Below are 22,010 nucleotides of genomic sequence, written 5' to 3' on the forward strand. Positions count from 1 at the left end.
CCACAAGGTTTGTGTTAAACCATTAAACCACCAGTGGATTTAGAACGGGGGTCAATTGGGTCGTCATTTTACCATGACTGATCAGAATCAGAATCAGAATCAGAATCAACTTTATTGGCCAGGGGTGAATGAATACACACGAGGAATTTCTTTTGGTGACCTGTGCTCTCTCAGGTAGTATAACATTAAATAATAACAATCAACTAGAATAAAGAAAAATAAATAAAATAAAGAAAAATAAATGAAAAAAAGAAGTATAAACATAAATATAAGAGTAGTTAGACTAATATGTGCAAACTAAATAAAAATAACAAGATAATAATAATAGTAATAATAATAATAATAGACATTATGTATCATGGAGTGCGAATGTCTCCAGAATGGCCAAATGTTTTTGTAGCTCATATTAAAATAGGCTATATTTTGTACAATCAAAACCGACACAACATTTGATCTTTGAGACGGATTTCAAACTTAGCAAGCTAAAGAGTAGAAGATCAAAACTGAATCTAAAAACCCCTTTAGTGAGTCCAATATTTCTGGTTTCACGTTCTGAATGTGCCTCCAATATCTTCATGGCCACAGCTTTATGTTTATTCTAGCACTACCTAGCTAGTTTCTTATTCAGCAGCAAACAAACGTGTAACGTAGTTAATCAAGAGGACTTAAATACATAATGTACTTATCACAGAGAGGTTTAGGTAAGTTAACTGCTGTAGGTTGATAAAAGTTGTACTAGAGTTGAAATTGTGTTTAATGCTAAATGGATTTCTTTATAAAGCCTGTTCACTAAAGAAACTGAGAGGGTTTATTCAGCTCCCACCTTTCCTATAGAAATGTGTCAGCTAGTGTGGCTATAAGTAGCATTTAATATACACGATGTACATTATAAACATACAATATAATACATCAGAGAGCAGCGTCAGCGCTTTCAAGAACATTCAGTGATTCCTGGCGTACTTTTCAGCAGCAGTTACATTCTTAACATAAGAAAAAGGTACAGAAACATCAAAATATACATCCTCACATGAGATAGAATATACACAATATACACACGGTTGAAACTATAAAACTAAATACCTCCAGGATATAAATATAGTCTGGCTTTACCCTAATGTCTTTGCTTTGGATAAAGTGCTATACTAAAAGATATAAGTGTTATTATAAATGTGCTCAGCTCAAACTTCAAGTCACTGGAAAGCAACTGCTCAGCAGTGATGTGCACGAAGGGGAGAAACATAAATATGGATGAGCCAGGACAGAGGTAATAATAGTGTGTTAATAACACGCACATATTGGTTTTATTGCACAAATTTACAGACAGTGTGTTTGTGTGCTCAAGTGTTTCTTTCAGTGCATGTGGAATGTTTGCACTGGTTTAGCTTGGGTTAAATATTCAGGGTCATATGTCGTGGTTTTAGTTCCTTGTGTGTTTGTTCTTTCTTGTGCTTTCCAGCTGTTGTTCAGTTCTGAACACAATTATTGCTTATTTTCATTTCACAGCTCAACTGAAATTGGTATGTTTAAATAGAGCTGTAAAAACGGTTTTGGAATACATACAAACAAATTCTGCTTTGTGCCACTAAGGGACCAGATAGGCGTTTCTGGCTATAGGCAAACCATGCAAATGCATAGGACCCCATGATCCACTCAGGGCCCCAAAGCAAGTCCCCTTCTTATTTTGAATAGAAAGAAACTTCACTTTTTTTTACTCTGATATCATAAAAAAAGTCAAACTGTGGCTAGTATTTTAAGGCTCAAATTGGTCAAAATAGTAGAACATCAAAGTTGCACAGTTGGAGATGTAGGCTGACTGAAATTTTGTGAATAATCATGGACCACTTAATGGATTAGAAATCTCTTCAAACTGGGCCCCCCTCAAACAGTATTTCATTCGGACAAATTCCAATGTCAAGTATTTTAAATTCCATCTTATGTCTATTTTCAGGACATGGTTTCCGAGTCATTGGTGGAAAACTGAATGGTTTTCAACAACATGAGTGTGTGTGTGTGTTAGTGTGTGCTCAGTATTGTCTGCACAAGTGAAAACTATCCTATATTATATTACATTATACAACACTGTTTACATCCAGGACAGGAAAAGCACATGTATGGTTGACATTAAGAAACATTAAGGGTTGTGAAAGCCGTGTGCTTAGTTTACATTAGAGTTGGTCCTGCCAAAGGTGAGATATATCATCTAGATCATTAAAAAGAGAAACAAACCTGCTCTATGTTAAACTCTGGGTGGCTTTAACAAGCAGTGCTGACAGCATCAACAGAACAATCAGAGGTTTTAACACCAAAAATGATCACATTCATCTCAGACACCGTGCCTGTTGTATCAGACTACAGTAGTTTCTCTACATTCAGGCTCCCAGATCCCCTGCACTGTGCAGAACTGTGCGTTACACTGTGAGGGTTGTGTCTGCTGGGGATCCTTGGACTAAGGCGTGACCACATAATTCTGTCTTAGGAAAAGAATGCTAGTGATTTATAATGCAGTGTAAATGCATGTGTGCATGTGTAATAATCTCACAGTAATGCTCCAGCATTCAGACCACATTTTAGCTCAAGTGTCTAAACAAAACTTCACAGGTGATTCCTTAATGATAGTTTAAAAAGTGTGCTTCGATTATCTGGGAGTCTGTGCACTGGGTGGGGGCTGGAGGATGGCTAGTAGGGCAGTGGTGGAGATATTAAGGACTGAAAGATAAACTGTGTTACAGGACTGAGAATCGAAGGGGCTTTTTTTTGTCATGACTCACGAGTCAGACTCTGGCGTAATGGGTGAGGGAGGTGTAGTCGGAGTGATGGGGCTGATAGCAGCATTTTGATAGCCTGCACCGTAGCAGCTGTTTGGAGAAAGGGAGTTGGGGTCTATGGATTTGTTGCCAGCTGGAGTCACGTACGGTCGACGTGGGACTGATAACAGCTCTCCGGGCTTGGGACGGAGGATGAACCTGGTCTCGTCCTGCTCCTCCAGGTTGGATATGTCTTTCATCATGGATTTACGGTAGGATACGGACAGCTTGTTGGAGCCATCTGATAAAAGGTTGAAGTGACGGGCAATGAAGACAATGGGGAGAGGAAGCATAGCCACGATGATGAGAGTGAAGCACATGGCCAGAGCCCAGGGAGGGTAACTCTGGAAGCGCTCTTGAGCCTGAATGAAAAGTTCAAGATAGGATTGAAATGAACATTGTCTTCCCTCTGCTACAACATCACAATATGCAGTTTAACACGTAAAGCATTATTACTGACCAGCTCCTGAACCCAGGCGTTGTACCCCGGTGGGCTGATTCCCATTTCTATTACTGTGGCTGTGATGAGAACAATGAGACAGAGAGGAGAGACATACTTCCACAAATAGAAGTAGATCATGGATGGTCGGAAGCCCAGCATGTCCTCCAGGTCCTGCATAAACCTGAAGATGAGATAATAGTAAAGAACAGTCACAAAGATAAGTCCAGTTGTTGGGATTCAAATTGAATGAAAAACATAAAAAGTCGATGTTGGCCTTACCGTTTAGTTCCATAAATCCAGGTGACAGACACATTTTCTAGAATGACCACAATAGTGAGAGGCAGACCAGCTGAGTAATCGTCAAACATGGTGACAAAGTAATTCCCAGAGCGCTGAACAAACAATAGGCCACAGAGGAATGCTACAATGCAGCAACAGACTGGGAAAAAGAAAAAAAAGAAAGTTGGGAACCACAACGTCAGATGAAAAGCTAATAACACATTAAACAATATCTCCCTACAAGTATTTGCCAAAAAAGCACATTTGAGTTTGTTTTGTATCGATCCCAGTCTCCTAAATCGAAGTAAAGTGTAGCTCTGAAGTGTGAGTTGATGGTGCTCACCCGTCAGCAGCTCCTTCTGGACTTTGTAGGCATCGAGCACTGGTGTGGTGATGCCTGTCATGGTTCCAATCATACTACCAAGGCCAAGGTTGATGAGCATGAAGAAGAACATGACAGACCAGAAGGGCGAGGCTGGGAAATGAGTCATAGCTTCAGTGAAGGCGATGAAGGCTAGACCTGTGCCCTGGACAGCCTGAAGATGACAATCATGATGGTAAAACACGGAAATAAAAGGTCCCCAGATGAATCACTGACAGACGACAGAGACTCACCTTGTTCAGCTCATCTTCCAGAAGACAAGGCTCCAAACCTAACTGTGCAAAACCACCTTCCTTCACAGTCTTGATGACGCCGTAGACCTCAGCGTAGTCGGATGTGGTGAGTTGAGAGAAGTTCACATGTGGGGGAATGAGATCGTGACTGAGGATGTTGGAGTTGAGGTATCCCATGATCTTCTCTGCATTCCTAAGTGGATTATTAAATATTGTTAAAAAATTTCAATAAAAAAAAAACAAGAAGAAAAACATACATTTCATTAATTTCCACTCCACAAATGTATTGCTTTATTGACTTTTAGGGCATTGTTTATGACAATTATTCCTGGGAGGTAGACTGTCTATGGTGTGTGTGTCAGCAGGTAGAGAGAGACAGGGGAGGGTGATTCAGGGAATGAGTCTCTTTTGGGAGTCATTTGAGGCTCTAGCCAGGTAACTGCAAGTTATTTACATTACTTCGGTCCTCTTTTTTAGTCAACATTATCACTTATGTTACTAATCATTTTTGCATGATTGAATATGTTGCACACATTGTTGTTGGCGTGAATCTTGAGACGGCCTATAAAATCTCAAACTTGGCCTATGGTGCTAGGTAATAAAACATGGAAAACATATTTTTTACTGCCCTCACAAAGGATGTGCAATTAGTTTGGTAAAAATCTCTAACCGTGAATTTTGTTGCATCTATTATTTCCCTCGAACCTGCAACACAGTCGATAGTCAATTGCCACGTAGACTTAGATACTATTTAGACCGTAACACTGCAAAGTGAAACTCCAGTAAGTAGACGTGGGATACCAGCTAAAATAAATCCTAGACAGTTCTTTATTTTTGGCAATTGTCTGTTAGTGTGCGTTAGGAAAGCAACAGACTAGCGAATTGTCCATTATTTACTCTGCAACTACAACCCTGAGGATGAGTGGGTGCAAGACACTTACTCTGTGACACACTTTTCATTCATGAGGTTGGCTTTGAACCCAAGCACAGCAAAGACCACCAGGGTGGCCAAAATGGACGTGAAGAAGTTGATAAAAGAGACAAGCACAGCATCGAAGTGACAGTTGTTGTCTATCTTATTGTAACTGGAGAAGGCTATGACTCCTCCAAAGCCCAGGCCCAGGGCAAAGAACACCTGTGTAGCTGCCTCCCTCCACACTTTGGGCTCCAGCATCTTCTCCAGCTGAAAAAAGGTATTATCACGTGTTTGTTAGGCTGGATATCACATGAAAAGAAAGGCTGGACACACCATGGTTTACCTTAGGAGTAAACATGTGAGCGATGCCGTCCACGGATCCCTTCAGCATCAAACCTCTGACCAAGAAACAGAACAGAACCACGTAGGGGAAAAGAGAGCTGAAGTACATCACCTGTGCAGAAAGAATGAGAAATAAAACACTTGGGGAAGCTGAGGCTTGATATTTCAGCTCACTTAATCCCACTGCAGCACCTTCCCAGAGGATGCGATGCCTTTGATAACAGCGAGGCAGACGATGATCCAGGCCACCAGGAGAGACAGGACCATTTTGACATTGAGACCACCGCTCTCTGCAATGGTGCTGGTTGTATTCAGAGTTTGACGGTACCAGAAATATGTTGTAGCTGAGCTCTTGTCACACTCCGGCTCCACAACTGTACACCAAAGGGAGAAAGTTGTCATTTATCAGAGGTAAAAACCTAACGTGGCACGAGCCAGATTGATGTGTAGTCCTCCCTCTAACTCGAGTTCTCCACATCGATCTGGGTCTGTGTCTGGCGAATCCTTTCAGAACCAGGGAGGGACATGAACAGAATGCTTGAAGCTGATTGGTGATTCTGGTGTTTGTGAACACCAGGAGAGTCCATCTTGCAGGCAAGGTTAGTGAAAACAGTTCATCTTTAAAAACATCAATTCCTCTAAAAGATGTATTTGAGTGAAAAAAATGTGAACTCGATGACGGACACTAGACTAAAATATAAAATAATTTCTGATTACTGAAACATTATAAGACTAAACTTCAGATTTCAGCAAAATCTATGAGTCTATAAAACTAACATACCATAAATGAGCAACACAAGGATAAATAGAGGCTGCAGAGCATGAACCTCTCTGAATGCTGACAGTCACTGCATGCACACAGTGTGGGATACTTAGAGAAATATAATGCACATTGTTATTGTATATACAGTATCCTAGTAATTAATCAGACTGAGAACTGCAGACACAAGCATGTTCTGTCGGCTTTCCTCTCTTTGGCCTAAACCTTTGCATATAATTTCCTGCTGATATGGGCTTTAATGAGTCACCCAAAGGCTTTCTATGCATTTTTTTTTTTAAATCTTCAATAATTGCTTTAATCTGAAAATATTTTGGTAGAGATAGGAAAGAAAGAGTGTGTGTAAGACAGTCTTTCTGATCTTGTTTTCATGTTTTGATGATCCACAAACCTAATCCTGAACTAGGATTATATAATCCTAAAATAAGGGTTAAAATAGAAAACACAGGGCAAGCGAAAAGTTCTTGCATCTTGGAAGTTTCCCCATTTATTTTTTAATCTGGGTCCACTAATGGTTTAGGATTGCTGAAGTCAATGCCTCCCTCCAAAGGTTGAAAACTAGGAGAATAGTGCTGATCCTCCCTAATAAGCATCCCAATCAATTTACATTGACACATCTCCTCTCTTCTAATCAGCTGCATACTGACCAATAATGAACCTTTATATTTTATAGAAACCAATTACTAAACCTCCACTGTGGTTTTAGTATATTCTTTATTTCTGTAACCTTTCTAAAATATCTGTGACGCTGCCATTCCTGTACAGCCACTAATCTTTGATCGTACTTACATCATTTACATTAGACAAGGCTATGATTTTTAGATTCATGTAAGTATGTGTGCGCACTGCAGAATGTACGATTGTTTGTACTTTTCGTGTCTTACTCACTGGCGAGCGTGCCATTCTTTCTAATTGGACATTCGCTCCAGGGAAGAGGATACTGGAAGGACTGGAAAAAGTAGAAGATGCTCCAACCAATGATGACGTTATAGTAGAGGCCAACAAATCCACACACCTGAATAAAGGGACAGACCGGCAGACAGAGCTAAAGTTAGAAATTATGCCTTTGAATTTGTAGAGTTCTTGACTTCTGGCCTCACATCTGCAACAATGTTGAAGCATAATTATATATTTATTAATAAATATACAAATATATATATTTCTATTTAATGTCAGCACAATGTGACAGCCAGTGTCGTACACAACCGCTCATGCTGTCCATCTGGTGAGCCGTCTTGCAAACAAGGAGCTAAATAACGTAGAAGAAAACATGAATATTTAAAAAGCTTTCTTTTCAACAGTGATCTTCAGTGAGATATTTATAGCTAGTCGTGCACCAGTAAGGCAGCTTTAAGGAACTCCGCTTAGCAGAACGGCTACATTCGAATGTCAAGGACATGTAATGTGGTCATACCAGCTAGTAGTTGGATGGGAGACCACTGAGAATTCCAGGTGCCACAGTGGGGGACCTGGATTTCTCAGTGGCACTTCACCCACATTGCTTAGCATGAATGTTGTGTGTGAGGGGCGCACTATGGCAGCCTAGCTTTCGTCAGTCTGCCCCAGGGACAATAGTAGTTTACCACCACTAAGTGTGGAGTGAAGGAATAAATCCTTGATTCTGTAAAGCGTTTTTAAGTGTCCAAAAAAGCGCTATATAATTGATGTACTATTATTATTATTAAGAACATAAATGCAGCATATAAATCCAGGAACGAGGTGGCAAAAAGAAGACATAGACACATGAACTTCATTGCTTCATTCAGTCAAAGGCTTATTTTATATTTGTCCTCAGCTGATTCATTTATAATGTGAGCTCCAGGTTCTGCATTACTGACTCCATGATTCCCATCCTCCACTAAGCTGATATCAGATATATAGCAAATGAAAGCCTTAATGGCTACAGTAAAGAATATTACGTAATATACAACAGAAACAAGGCTTTAGTGAACATGAGATGCTCTTCATACCATCAGACTGGACACTCCTATCCCACCCAGATTTGGACACACGTAGTTCCACACACCGATGCTCCCACGCCTGATCTTCTGACCCACTGCCAGCTCCATGAAGAAGAGTGGGATGCCGATGATGAGAAGGAGGATGAAGTAGGGAACTAAATACGCACCTAGAAAGCAAAAAAAAAAAAAAAGAAATATATAATGAACAGCAACTGTAACGTTAGAAAGGTGGTCACTGTAGTTGATCCAATTATTCAACTAGTAGGATTTATTTATGGCTGGAGTTCACGGTGCAGTTTTATTTTAAAACTTTTCATTACAAAGATAAAAGATATAACTTGTATTTGCATCTCTTACCACACAGTGACTGTGACAAAGAAACTACAGGCTTTCCCACAGACCATCTGTAATCATTTGGTGAGAGTAAAAAAAAAAGCTGTTCAATGTATGCATGTCTTTGTGTAAAAGGTGCAGAAGTGATTTAATGAAATACAAACATCGAGAACTGTTCATAGAAATTTGTCCCCTTAAAGCTGACATCTGGAGTTTCTGAGAAACGTATCGATGTCCCGCCCTAAACAGCTTCACTTCCTCCCACTTCCTCTGCCAATCTACCAGAAGCCACGCCTCTACTTTTCTGCACACGCATCGCAGAACATAAGATCGCATCGGGTCACATTGATATAGGTCTATGGGTGAGGTAAGAGCCAAAATCATATTTACCTGGTTGCTGTTGTAATGTTTCCGTGCACAGTTCCGCATTCACTTTGATTGACAGACTCCGCTACAGGAAGTCGAAGCCTATTGGCTGGGTGATCACGGTGCTCTTTTCCATTTGTATAGGGGTCTATAGGACAAAGGCGGGACTTATATACATTAATGTATATGAATGACCACCGGCAGTAGACTACAGTAAAAGACTAGTTAGGTATTTTTTCGCATTTCAAAAGAATGATACATAAACATAGATTTCTCAGAAACTCCAGATATCAGCTTTTAGAAGTTAATGCGAGAAAAAAGTGTATATTATATAAACAAATTATAGATCTTCATTCTGCCTGATACAAAGAGTCATGGCAGAAATAAAGGCCCTGTTCCAAAGCAAGAAATACATTTACCAATGTTTCAGAGTCAGGAGAGTCACAGGGAAAATGAGCAGTAAACATAGGATGAAATTGAGATAAAAGTAAATGCATCCTTTGAAGGATCCTTTGATCAGATTTGCCTTGTAAGCTGGGTCATGGCTAAGGTTTATGATGGGAGTGCAAATGTTAAACAATCTATCCATCCATCCATCCATTTTCAGACCCGCTTTGTCCTATTCCAGGGTCGCAGGGGTCTGCTCCGGCTAAGTCTGGCTCACACTGGGTGCTAGGCAGGGGTACACCCTGGACAAGGCGCTAGTTAAACAATCTATTTCTTTACATTATTTAATATTTTGATAAAAGCGAAAAATATAATTAATATTACAAGAATAATTTTGTAACCTGGATTCAAACTACTCTCTTGTACAGTGCACAATATACACAAGGCAATTCAATCTGCTTTACACAATTCAAAAGTGCAACAGAAAACTTAAAACTTAACTTAAAAAGCTTTTAGCTTGGATTTAAAAATGTTCACATGTGATGCTGACTTCAGCTCTGCTGGCAGTTTGTTCCACTTCTTTGCAGCATAACAATTAAAAGCAGCTTCACCATGTTTACTGTGAGCTCTGGGCTCCACTATCTGACCTGTGTCCATAGATCTGAGAGACCTGCTGGGTTCATACCTGACTAACATCTCACTGATGTATTCTGGACCAAACCCATTTACAGATTTATACACCAGCAGCAGAACTTTAAAGTCTATTCTGAGGCTGACTGGGAGCCAGTGTAAAGATTTTAAAACTGGAGTAATGTGTTCTGAACTCATTGTTTTGGTTAATGATATAAAAGAAGTGATGGACAGACGTGCGGGCAGAGGTCGTAATAATGAAAACTCCAATTGAAGTTCTTGCTGAGGGTTGATAATTATTAGCTCTGCAGATGACCTCAATCATCTATTATTCAATTTGCTGTGAGACTGCAGAGCTCATCCATGACAGGGCCGAGCCGTGGGGTAAAAGTAAAGAGAAAGGACACAATGAGAGATGAACAGTGTTTGTAAGAAGAGCCCACACAGCGATACCTCCCCAACACCTTCCAGCTTCAATGTGTTGACAATCGACTCCCTGACAGCCAATTACACAGTGAGGAATGGCTACTGGCCAGCACACACAGCTTTAACTGCATGGATGAAGCTACTGTTTGGGCATCCTGTTTAATGCTGCTGAAACTCCATCATGTTTTAAACTTGAACAGCAAAAAAAAAAAAAAAAAACCCCCGTCAGCCTACACTTTAAACATCAGATGCTCAGGCTGCACAGGAGTTACTTTGTACAACGCTCTCCTTTGTTTTCCACAGTATCACTTTAATGCGCCTGCTCCAGCGGCTGTAGTAATCAATAGGGCAGCTATATTTAGACACGGCTCTTTGCTGCATGATACAGCTGCTCTGAATGAAAGGCATAAAGTTTCATTGTGAATGTCACTCAGAAGCTGAATGAAGGAAAAGAAATTAAAAAAAAAAAAAAAAAAAACAACCCCAAAAAAATCCCCATAATAAGCTTGGGGTGCAAAATAAAACCTTGAATAACCTTAAATAAATATGTGATTTTAATTTTCACTTCTAGATCCTGTTGGTTCGTTAAAAACATTCCAAAAAATAACATTACTCGAGTAGATCAACTGATGTTATAATTACACATGTATTTATTACTAATAGGGCAATGAAAGGAAAACATGGTGGGTGAGGCTTTGGTGGGTCTTTGGCCACACTGTACTAAAAGTCAAACAAACTCCTAAAAACTCTTAACTTGTAGATAAAAACAAAGGTGATGTATTTTCACATGTAGTTCTCGCGTTACTTTTCCATATAATGACGTATTAAGGGCTGCAGTCAGAGGGGAACACTGTGAAGTGTCACATGTACAAGCTGCCTCAACATGCTGTAACGTCACGTAATACATTTGGCCCTGCCTCAGCAGACACTGACAGATGACACAGGCCATGTAAAGACTGTCTAGCATGTGTCAAACTCAAGGCCAGGGGACCTGCATGAGAAAGTAAAAATCACAGAGTTATTGTGTAAATTACCAAATAATCCAGCTGTAGATATCTCAAATTCACCAATTTAATGAATTGAATTTTGCCTTTTTTTTTTTTATATCACATGAATGTCATTTTAATTGCCAATTGTGGAAATCATTTTTCCCCAAATCTTGTAATTTCTCCCAAACAATTCCACAGAATTCGTCTAAATTACCCAAAACATTGGTTACAAAATCAAGAATGTTCTTTTCCCCCCCCCGCCTCTAATCTGCGGCCCACTTGAAATCCAACTCGCCCTCTATAATTTGATTGGTTTTTTAACAGATTTTAATCCAGATTACAAAAAATTGGGATAGTCTTGATTTCAGTTCATCTCACCAAACATGTTATTTAAGTTTTCACATTAACGTTTACTTGTTTGCATATGTTGGTTGGCGCAGATGGAGGGCAGAGATGGGAAGGTTGACTTACGGTATCAGCTCTGATTAGGGTGATTGACTGCAGCTGAGGCAGGCTGTGGCCGAGAAAAGTCGAGGGCACCTGTGCTTAGAAAGTCTTTGATTATGGACATTTTGTGACACATGCCTGTACTTTCAGGTTGATCAGGAGACAAGCAGCGTTTTTTTTGCTGATCTTAATAATGTCTGAGAAAGTAAAACCACCACAATGAATTTAAAGTAGTTAATGCATGTGATTGGCTGTGCGTTTCTGCTTTGGGCGTGGTCTCTAACCAAATATGTTACAACATAAAGAAATTTAAAAAAAAGGATAAGCAAAACTTATTAGATCAGTACAAGGACTTGAATCTGATGGGTCTGTAAGTATAGATAGGCTTATGAATGCTTGTTTTTCTTCATATATATATATATATATATATATATATATATATATATATATATATATATATAGATAATGCATGTGCTCAAATGTCAGTTATTTTGTTTTTTGTGTAAGAGCTTGGAAGTAGGGACAGGACTAGATAAGTGTTAAGCTTCATTCTGCCCCTTCTCAAACATTGCTGGGGCTAAAATAATTGGTTTATATTGTTTTGTCATGTTTGAGATAAATACTGTAAATAAATCATTAAAAATCTAATCAAAGTCTTCTGTAATGGCTGGGAAACTATTTACCCCTCTTTCCCGCCATCGTCCCATATTAGTATTCTCCCGTAAATGTCCCGTATTATAATGTAATAATGAGTAAAAGATAAATAAATAAAAACATTCCTCTCCCTCTCTAAAGTGAACGCTGTCACTAGTCACTAGAACTGCCACTTGAAGTGGCATGAGTGGCAGTTCTTGCGAGATTAAATAAATGCAGAGTCTGTCGACAGAAACAAAACCGGAAACAACTAAGAAGAGAGATAAATGGCTGTAAGAAGATGTTCCGGTGGAAAAAAACAAAGCACTTGTGTACTGTAAATACCTTGAAAAATGGGACATCAAATTTACCTTCCTAAAGAGCAGCAGGATGGGACAGTTACACGTTCTGTACGGTTTGTAACTGAGATTTGAGCGTCTCCAACGGGGGAAGGAACGACGCAAGTCAGCATGAAAAATCCACCAAGCACAAGCGCCACAAATATACACTCCTTCCAAAAAAGTGTTGAAGGATGTAAAATCTGCAACAAATCTGTATAATAAGTCATTAGTGAATGCCAGAGAACCACGTGAGTGATCATGAGAAATTACAAGAAAGTATGTAATGAAAATAAATCTAAATGTCTAACCTAAAGACAAACAACTTGAAATGAACAGTAAGTACAACGTGTTGACTTGTATATGAACTGTAAGTATATCATATATCCTTTTATGTTTTCATTTGGCGCTATTATAACGTAGGATTTTTACAGCATTTTAATGTCAACAAAGGTCGACCTACCAGATTCGAATCACCTAATAGTATTTATTAAGTGGTTGACAAGTGGAAATTTTAGATTGCTTGTACACCTGTCTTAAATTATAAGGGATACGGGAGCTTGGTTCAGGTGGTGGAAAGGAAAAAATGTACCATATTTTCAAATCTAAAACTTGACAGTTATGTCTCTAACTTACCGCCTCCATTCTTCTGGCACAGGTACGGGAAACGCCACACGTTCCCCAGGCCTACGGAGAAGCCCACCTGAGCCAGGATGTACTGCAGCTTGCTGTTCCACGCAGGCCGTCCATCGTTCTCAGGCACCTCTATCTGCGGCACTTTCTTTAATGCGGGGGCACCGACGTTCAGGGAGCTGCTCTTGTAATCCAGCGGCTCCTCATTTGCCAGTAGATCAGCCACGGACTGTGTGACATGCTCGAGGCTCTGCTCACGCTGTGTCACCTTAATGTTCTTAGGCATGAGGGAAGCTCAGGGTCGGGGGGAGGACGTTAGAATAAGAAAGAAAGGTGAGCGTTGATAGGTGGGAGAGCAATGTTGGAGAGTGATGGACTGGTTTCTGTTTTAGTCCTGGAACAGAGAAGAACAGTAGAAACATGTTTCATGTTCTTTTAGTGATTCTGTCAAATTTAACGTTATATTTAAATGTAAATATCTGCACCTTGCTGGACTGAGAGACTACTGAGATCTACTGCAGTGTTTCTCAAATGGGGGTACGTGTGCCCTGAAGGGGATGTAATTGCACTACAGGGGATACTTGAGAGAGAGAGAGAGAGAGAGAGAGAGAGAGAGAGAGCGAGAGAGAGGAAAATTAACAAATAAAGTGTCAGTCTTGGTTCCATCCCAGGCATGATATGACCAGAAATTATAAAAAATATAGAAATAAATCTAAATCAGTGTTTTTCAATCTTGGTGTCGGGACCCCATGTGGGGTCGCCTGGATTGTAAATGGCGTAGATTTTTGTATATTTGTAATTATTCTATTTTTGATTTTTTTTTTCGTATTAAAACGACACACAATTTTTTCACTGTGTCAAATATAAATCTAGTTAAACTAAAATGCAGTAAAAAAAAAAATACAAATCTGAGCTCAAACATGAACAAAAAGTTAAAAAAAAAAACGTCTTTAATTCTTGTTATCAAAATGTGAGCACGATCCAATAAAGGTTGGGAACCACTGCACTAAATAAAATACTGTTTCTTTCCACTTATTAAATAATAACTTTAAAATGTGTGTTAACACTCATTCATTCTGCTCTAAAGTTGTTTTTTAAATAGTTTTCTAAGCAAAATGTTGTAGTTGGACAAAGGAAGTCTGAGAACCACTGATCTACCAACAACTGTGTGGGTGTGGAAAGCGAGAGACGGGGAAGGACGGTTTGGGGAATGATTCTGATGAGTAATTAATTACAGCTGTGGCGATATGATATAATCACTCTACCTCCTTATATTTGCAATGAGCAGCTGTTTCTATGGAGCAGTAGTATAAACCAGGAGCAGAGAGCAGATTACTAGTTAAGACCCAAAAGACAACAGACTATTTTGGAGTTTCCCTTTTTGTTATAGACTATTTTTCTGGCTCGGATATTTAAAAATAGGAAAGTTCACTAATAGGTGCTACAAAATGTTGATATAATTTTTTTCACAATTTGGATATAAATAAAGCCATTTGTTTTCTCTGGACTAAAACCAGTTTAAGAGCCATACTCTGACAGGTTACTGGTGAACTCCCTGTAGGGCCATTCGAGTACATATTGACAATGATAAAAATACAAATAATACTAACCCAGAAAAAACCTTTACAATGATTTGCTACATTGTGATGCTGAATCACATAGAAAAAAGAAAAACAACTATTAAATTGTGTAGGTTTTTGTAGTTACTCCTATGATGTATGAGCTCCACATTAGATCACTAATGGCTAGGAGTAATTGCCTGTTTGTTTAACCATGTACAGAGGGACTGCAGGACATTTTAACGGCCTATAGAGGCCATTTAATATGGACACACATTTAATAGACTTTAACCAACACAGGTGATGACACAATCAAGAAAAAAGTGTGTAGTAAAAAAAAAAAAAAACAAAGAATAAAAAAAAGCCCCAAGCTTTCAAATAGTTTGCTTTAATTTCCCTGTTCAGTTTAGCTTAACTTTAGTTATATCTCTCCTCTCTAAATCCTCTAATCCTCTGAAGCCTTTCCGCCACATCCATCCTCACCCCTCCCGCAGTGAGTTGTTGGTTTGTCCCAAATGTAATGTAGGAAGTGAACATGATGCTTCCGATGTAATGCCCTCATGTGCTCTCCTGATCCACATCACAAGCAGCGCCTGTGTGGGGCTCATTACTTATTGAGCGAGCTGGTCCTCTGTCACACACATCTGCTGCCCAGCATATGGTGCATTTAGGGTAAAACACAAATAAAAACTGTATCAAACGGTCAGATCAGACTGTAGTTGAAGACTGAAACATCAGTGGTGAGAATGAACACATTGTGATGTAACACCTGGGATGTGCGTGAGCCTTACAACATCTGCAGCGCTTACATCAGGTCCAAACAAGCTTTCCCAGGATCAGCAGATGCACCACCAAGAACTCAAATGAGCCAAAAAACTCTTTCAGAGCTCCTGCTCAAAGTTGAGATATACAAAGACCCCCCACCACCACCTAACCCCAGGAGTGCATGATGTAATAATCCATGACTCTTTCTAATCCTGTGTATTAACTGTAAAACCCTATATGCTGCCTTTCTGTCTCATCACTCAATCCCGACCAACATACACGACACACGTCAACCCGGCTGTAAACAAGCAAACAACATCAACTCATATATAATCCTCCTGGAAATGGAAAAAAGAGCAACATGAAGTCCAGATGATACCATGTCGAAGGTTGAGGGTTGGTTTTTTTGTAGAGCTGTATCATATTATATTAAAGCCACTTTCATTTTTCATCGTTCTAATGATCACTATAGAGATCCTACCTTGGAACATGGTGGTCTCTTTGAGGCTTTATGGTTGTCCCTTTCTACTATTAAACACCAACAATGATCTAGATCAGTGTTTCTCAAATGGGGGTACGTGCACGCCTAAAGGTAATCGATGGCACTAAAGCGGGTACCTGAAGGTCCAGGGATCGATTGGAATTTAAATGGGGTTGCCTGAAATAAAAAATATATATATATATATATATATATATATACAGTATATCCGAGTTCAAACATGATTGAAAACTAATTCTAGAAAAAAAAGGTTTCCAGAAATTCTTAATATCAAAATGGGGTCACGATCTAAAAAGGTCGGGAACCACTGAACCACTGCTATGGGTTTTTTTTATTCAAACCTCTGAGATAAATTAATGAGGGGTAACTGTTTATGCTCACAACATCAATAGTGGTTTATATAATAATCAGAATATATGTACAATCATTTAAAAAACATATTAAAATAGTACTTTTATTCCTTAAAAGGCAAGATTATTACTTGGTCAGCGTTATGTATTCGCTCCCACCTCTTCATTTTTATGTGTAGTGCTTTTCTTCACATTCTCTTTCATAAGCAGACTTTTGAACAGCAGGCTTTTGTACTTATGCTGCTTCTCAAAGAATTAGGAAAGACATTACCTGACTAAACCCAAAGTAATATATATGATCTCAATAATAATAATCCATCCATCCATCCATCCATCCATTTTCAGACCCACTTTGTCTTATTTCAGGGTCGTGGGAAATAACAACAGCTAAAAAATAAAACAAAAAGTATACAACGCTGGACTCTTTAATGTAACCAAAATGTGTAAAGACAAAAACAGAGGTTAATACCAGGATCAGATTCCAATAAATCAAGACCATTTTCACATGATTTGGTCCATGGAGACACAAATCTGGAGTTAGAACCGACAGTGAAGTTCAGGAACAAAATATAGACCGAGTTGACGTATAAAGAGCAGCAGATGTTGGCCTTCAATGATCTTCATCCATCAAAGAAAAAGTCTGACATGTTTAATATACTCGTACATTTCAGCGGACGACTGGGATGAGAGACTATTGACTGAGAACTGAAACATAGAGTGATGTCTGAGTATTGATTAGTTTCAGCGTTCGATTTCAACACCACACACAGACAGAGTTATTCTCCTGCTTCTGCCTAATTATTTTTGGTCTTAGAGCTACTTTGGAAGCCATATGTGATCTGAGTAACTCTTGTGACACAGTGTCCATCTCCACTTACCATCATGACACTGTGAGTCATACCAAAACAAATGACGTATTCATGCATCTGTGAAACACTCGCCAACACACACTGAATACCCCAATACGTGCTAGTCCCAATTAGCCCGACTAGCACGTATTTAAAACGCGGGAGGAAAAGTGTGCATCGGACAGAAAACCACACATAGTCTGACAAAAGAAAGCAGCAACATCCGCAGTTGTGCTGTGAAAACATCGTCTTAGAGCTTTAAAGGCAGAATTGACCAAGCTCATGGTCAAATGTGCATCTTTTAAATATGAACACTAAGGCTGGGCGATATGTCAAGATATATTAAGTTTTTTGTTTCGGCGATATAGAAAATGACAATATCGCCTATATCAATGTATATCTTTATTTTATAGCTTATTTTGTTTTAATGAAATACTTGTTTTACGTGTCGCTGCTTTCACCGCTTCGCAGAACAGCATTCAAAGCACAGTTAGATGATTTCTGAGTGCGTCCTAACCCAGACCTTCCCCTAAACAAGCCAAACTAAAGAACTCACTCTCACGTGCTGTCCCTTAGAAGAGAAAAAGGCAAAAGTGGCACATTTTGTGCAACTGTTTGTTAATAAATGTGTCTGTGTGGCATTTTGCATCAGCAAATTTAACCTGTCTTTTTGGTTAGACTTAACTATATTCAATTGCCAAATACAATGTTCTTGTAGGAGTTATTGTTTTTCTTCTGCAACTCCTTTGTCCTGGAACTCCTCGTAGGCTATTAATGCAGCACTAATGACACGTGTGTCATCTCATAGGGCCAATGCCAAGGATGTGCAGTTGACCTTTTTTGGAGCCAAAATGTCAAGGTCAAGGTTGCATCAAGTGTCAAAAACCAAAATTTTTCCAAATCTCCACAAATATTTATCATACAAGTTTGATGCTTACGTTTATGAAAAGCTCATCTCAAGTGGAGTATTTTATTTAATTGGACCTAAGCTGTACGACCTACCAGTAAAAATATCGGTATAGGGTTAATACAATACTTTTTTCCCTATAACTTGGCCACAAATTGAGATAAAGTGCTCAGACTGGTACCATTGAACAACATTTCCATTCAATGCGTGACCTTGACCATCGCTCAAGGTCATATTTAATGTCAAGGTCAGTCTTCTGTTTTTCCAGCATCATTGTTTTCAATTTAATTGTGAAAAAGAACAACATAAAGGGACATTACTCAACAACAAAATACACACAATCAGATGTCTTTCACATGAACAATTCTATTTGCCAAATAAGTATCCGCCTTGCGAATACAGGTCTTGCCTAATTTGAATTAAAATTGCAGAGATTTATATCGTATATCGGCATTTTGAGAAAAAATATTTTGGTCCACATCGCCCAGGCCTAATGACTGATTCATCTCAAAGTAATTTACATGCTGTGGTGACATACATGCAACAGTAAGGCAGACAGGCACCACAGAACAAAACGAATATGGTCAGTGCAGTTTGTTAATGTTTTAGTAACACAATAAAACCTGTAATTCCAGGCAGTACATCAGACTGCATGAATCAGATTCACTAATCTATCTATTCATTATTCATATGCTGAGCCTGTGATCTCCAGTGATAGCTGATTCCAAGTGAAAATAACAAAATACAGTTTGAAATGTGACTCCAAAGCCTCTGTTAATCTGTATGAAAGCACAGTTGTGTGCAGTGTCACGTGTGTTCATGTTTTCGTGAGGGTTTCTAATCATCGTCCCAGCACAGAGTCACGTGAAGGCATCATGTTCTGCCTCTGACTTTATAAAGTCCCAACCAAGGTCACTCACAATCACTCCCTGCAGTCTGCACTGGTCATTTAAGAAGAAGGAGAACACGTTTAACACATTCCCGCCACAACTTTGCAGGAGTTGATCAAGAGACACATACAACAGATACGTCATTAAAACTGTTTTTAAAAAGAGAACATAAAGTTGTAATCGATGAAGTCTAAAAGGTGAGATGTGTTAACTCACCGTGAAGCAGGACCTGCAGTGATGAGAAGCAGCAGAGGATGTCACACTCTCAGCTCCACCGTGTGTCGGACTGACGAGGCTGCGCGGAGAGTCCGGTGCGCACCGTGACGCAAGAAGAACGGCTCATCACCATCATCACCATCATCACCATCACCTGTCTGTCTGTCTGTCTGCCTGTCTGTCTGTCTGTCCCACTCATACTGGGACAGTGGCAGCAGCGCGTGCTGGGCGTCACGACCCACGGCTGAAGGCAAAGGCAGGTGTGAATGTACCTGCTTTTCAAGGTTACTCGCGTTGCCATCTGAGGAAGTGACGTCATTTCTCGTTTTCTTCAATAAAGGAAAGAAATATATACATAAAGGCTGCTTCACTCTGAATTGCTTCAAATGTGAGCACCTGATCCACAATCAGCCCTCGTGCACATCGACAACAGTTCTTGGATCAGTTTTTTGCAGAGGTGAAAGTACTCACGTTACTGTTCTAATTTTACTTGTACGTTTTTAAAAGAAGTAAAGGAATTCGTTACATTTCTACACCCACCAATTACTGAGTCATTTTTTTTTTTTTTTAAATGATCAACAGACATTGTAAATGTCTATTTAAAAGAAATGAAATGACCATAAAACAAACAAATGCTTCACAAACAGCATTAAATGTTGGTTATTTTCTCAGTTTGAGAGTTCATACATTTAGCTATGCTTATTACTTAGAGCCTGATATTTTTTCTATTTTTTTATTTTTTATTTTGAATTGAATTCATTGGTGTTATTTCATTTAAAAAAAAAATCTACAGATGCCTTTGTGGAAAATAAATTAAGTTCCAATTTGGTCCCTTCCTTTTTAAGTTTATACATGAGATGTTTACTGTATGCAAGAAAACAGTCGTGAGATTTAGTGCCAAAATGAACATGGGGGTGAAAGTATCTAGTAGCTTTTACACGGAGTACTACTTAATGTATCTACTTTATACTTGTACTTTAGTATTTTGTGTATGACTTACTTGGACTTATAAAATTTCATTCAAGTACTACTTCTACTTGAGTAGGATATATCAGTACTCTTTACACCTCTGGTTGTTTGGAGTTTACATGTTCTCCCTGTGTCAAGTTAAAATTGTGCAATAACAATACTGCCACTAAATCATAAAATGATGCATTTATTGCATTGATGAAGGGATTCCAACAACACCTTGATCCTTTATCCATCCAAAGACTTAAAAAGGAAAAAAACGACAACTGTTTATTCCAAATTTAAATCTAAGGCAGATGATTCAGCTTTTTCAACAACATTAATAATTAAAAACCCTCATGATGAATGCATAATAGTGACAAGGGAAATGGAAGGACTTTGGAATGTGTTAACGTGAATAAGTAGCTGTTCATAACTTTGTGGGGGCCTATGCAATATGCTGGGGAGCCAGTTTGTGTAACTGCATGGAGAGATTTCTTATCCATCAATTCTTATCCACAATCGGTTCATTTTTTTACAAGTTAAACCAACTACAATCATTACAAACTTTCTTTAAATTTGAACATCTTAAGTTGAGGCACTCAAGCAAGATAAGTGACTAAAAAATGTGAATACAATGAAAACATCAATACTCTATGCAGAACAAAACTCAAAACACTAGCCACAGTTTACAATTCTGCAGTTATATTCTAGCACAAAAGGGATAAATACATACATTTAATTCTCCTCATTTTAGTCCTAGAACTTAGCTTTGCTCGGCCTTACAAACTGGGCCTTATGCAACTGCATTTTCCGCATATAGCCAGAAACAGCTCTGCGAATAAGTCTGAATGAAATTTAGGATTCAGTTTCAGAATCCCTGATTTGATGACTGATTATCTATAATCCAAATAGACCTCTGCTATTTTCTGTGCAAATTGTAGACATAAAACTCAACTACTGCAACCAGAATCACACAGGCCACCATTAATCATTCACCACTCACTAAAAAATGGCTCTAATGCCACCAAACGAGAGAAAGGAGGGAGTGTTTGGAAAAAATTACCCACCCTGAATTTATTGATCTTTCTGTCCCCACCCTGACATTTCTTCGGTCTCTGATGTTTTGTCAGATGTTTGTCATCCTTTGAGGGTTAATCGTACAAAACATAAAAGGAGGATTTTGGTCAATAAAATATCTTCACAGTTAAATGACAAAAGAAAAATGTGTTTATTACATTCATTTAGACAAGCTAGTCCCGCTTATTTTTCCTGCTCCTCCATCAGGTCCTGGTTCTGTTGTGGTTTTGCTTCACCTACTTCAGACCGACTACTTGGAGCGGTTGCCACAGCAACATGGATAATTTGACTTTGTGTCATCCCTGTGTCCTTTGTACATTCCGCTTTCACTTCTTTTGAATGGCCAAACAGAGGTCTCAGATGCTCGTGTGGAGCAGCAGAAATGTAAAAGCCGCTCCTCTGCTTGGTAAATGATCTTGTTAAAGTGTACAATAACATAATAGGTTTTATTTCCCCACCTTTAATTCAACAGTACTTGGTCCACTTGTTTCATAGGAGAAAGGCAGTTTTTTTTTTATTACTGTCATTGAGATAGATGCTAAAGTGACCTTGACCAATACAGTCCTGTCTCAACTAATGCAAAATGTCAAATTGCTAACTGGGCTACATGGTAAAGCTATAGGATGTCA

At 38.9% G+C, this 22,010-nt stretch overlaps 1 protein-coding gene across 3 annotated transcripts; it reads right to left on the reverse strand.

Moving 5' to 3' along the window:
• Positions 1-233: 233 nt before the first annotated feature.
• Positions 234-19,639, reverse strand: LOC114463339 (sodium-dependent neutral amino acid transporter SLC6A17-like). Of its 3 annotated transcripts, XM_028446842.1 has the most exons (13): positions 19,354-19,639; positions 13,805-13,899; positions 13,323-13,713; positions 8,147-8,304; positions 7,065-7,191; positions 5,591-5,772; positions 5,400-5,510; positions 5,082-5,323; positions 4,141-4,333; positions 3,869-4,061; positions 3,526-3,685; positions 3,265-3,427; positions 2,765-3,166 (listed from the first exon to the last, which is right to left on the reverse strand). In XM_028446842.1, the coding sequence occupies exons 3-13, from the start codon at positions 13,603-13,605 to the stop codon at positions 2,765-2,767; spliced, it is 2,214 nt and encodes a 737-aa protein (XP_028302643.1). In that variant the 5' UTR covers positions 13,606-13,713; positions 13,805-13,899; positions 19,354-19,639. The 3 variants fall into 3 exon arrangements, with proteins under 3 accessions (XP_028302644.1, XP_028302643.1, XP_028302642.1); XM_028446841.1 differs by lacking the exon at positions 13,805-13,899; XM_028446843.1 differs by lacking the exons at positions 13,805-13,899; positions 19,354-19,639 and having other exon boundaries at positions 234-3,166; positions 13,323-13,605.
• Positions 19,640-22,010: the final 2,371 nt, after the last annotated feature.

Source organism: Gouania willdenowi, chromosome 5, assembly GCF_900634775.1.
Source record: "Gouania willdenowi chromosome 5, fGouWil2.1, whole genome shotgun sequence".
NCBI lineage: Eukaryota > Metazoa > Chordata > Actinopteri > Blenniiformes > Gobiesocidae > Gouania > Gouania willdenowi.

Bases quoted from the DNA above. Each gene is read 5' to 3' on its own strand.
- LOC114463339 (XM_028446843.1), bottom strand. From the start codon at position 13,605: ATGCCTAAGAACATTAAGGTGACACAGCGTGAGCAGAGCCTCGAGCAT. The intron at 7,192-8,146 runs GTATGAAGAGCA...CCCTTTATTCAG, and splicing joins TAGGAGTGTCCAGTCTGATG to GTGTGTGGATTTGTTGGCCT. The intron at 3,167-3,264 runs GTCAGTAATAAT...CTTTTCATTCAG, and splicing joins ACGCCTGGGTTCAGGAGCTG to GCTCAAGAGCGCTTCCAGAG.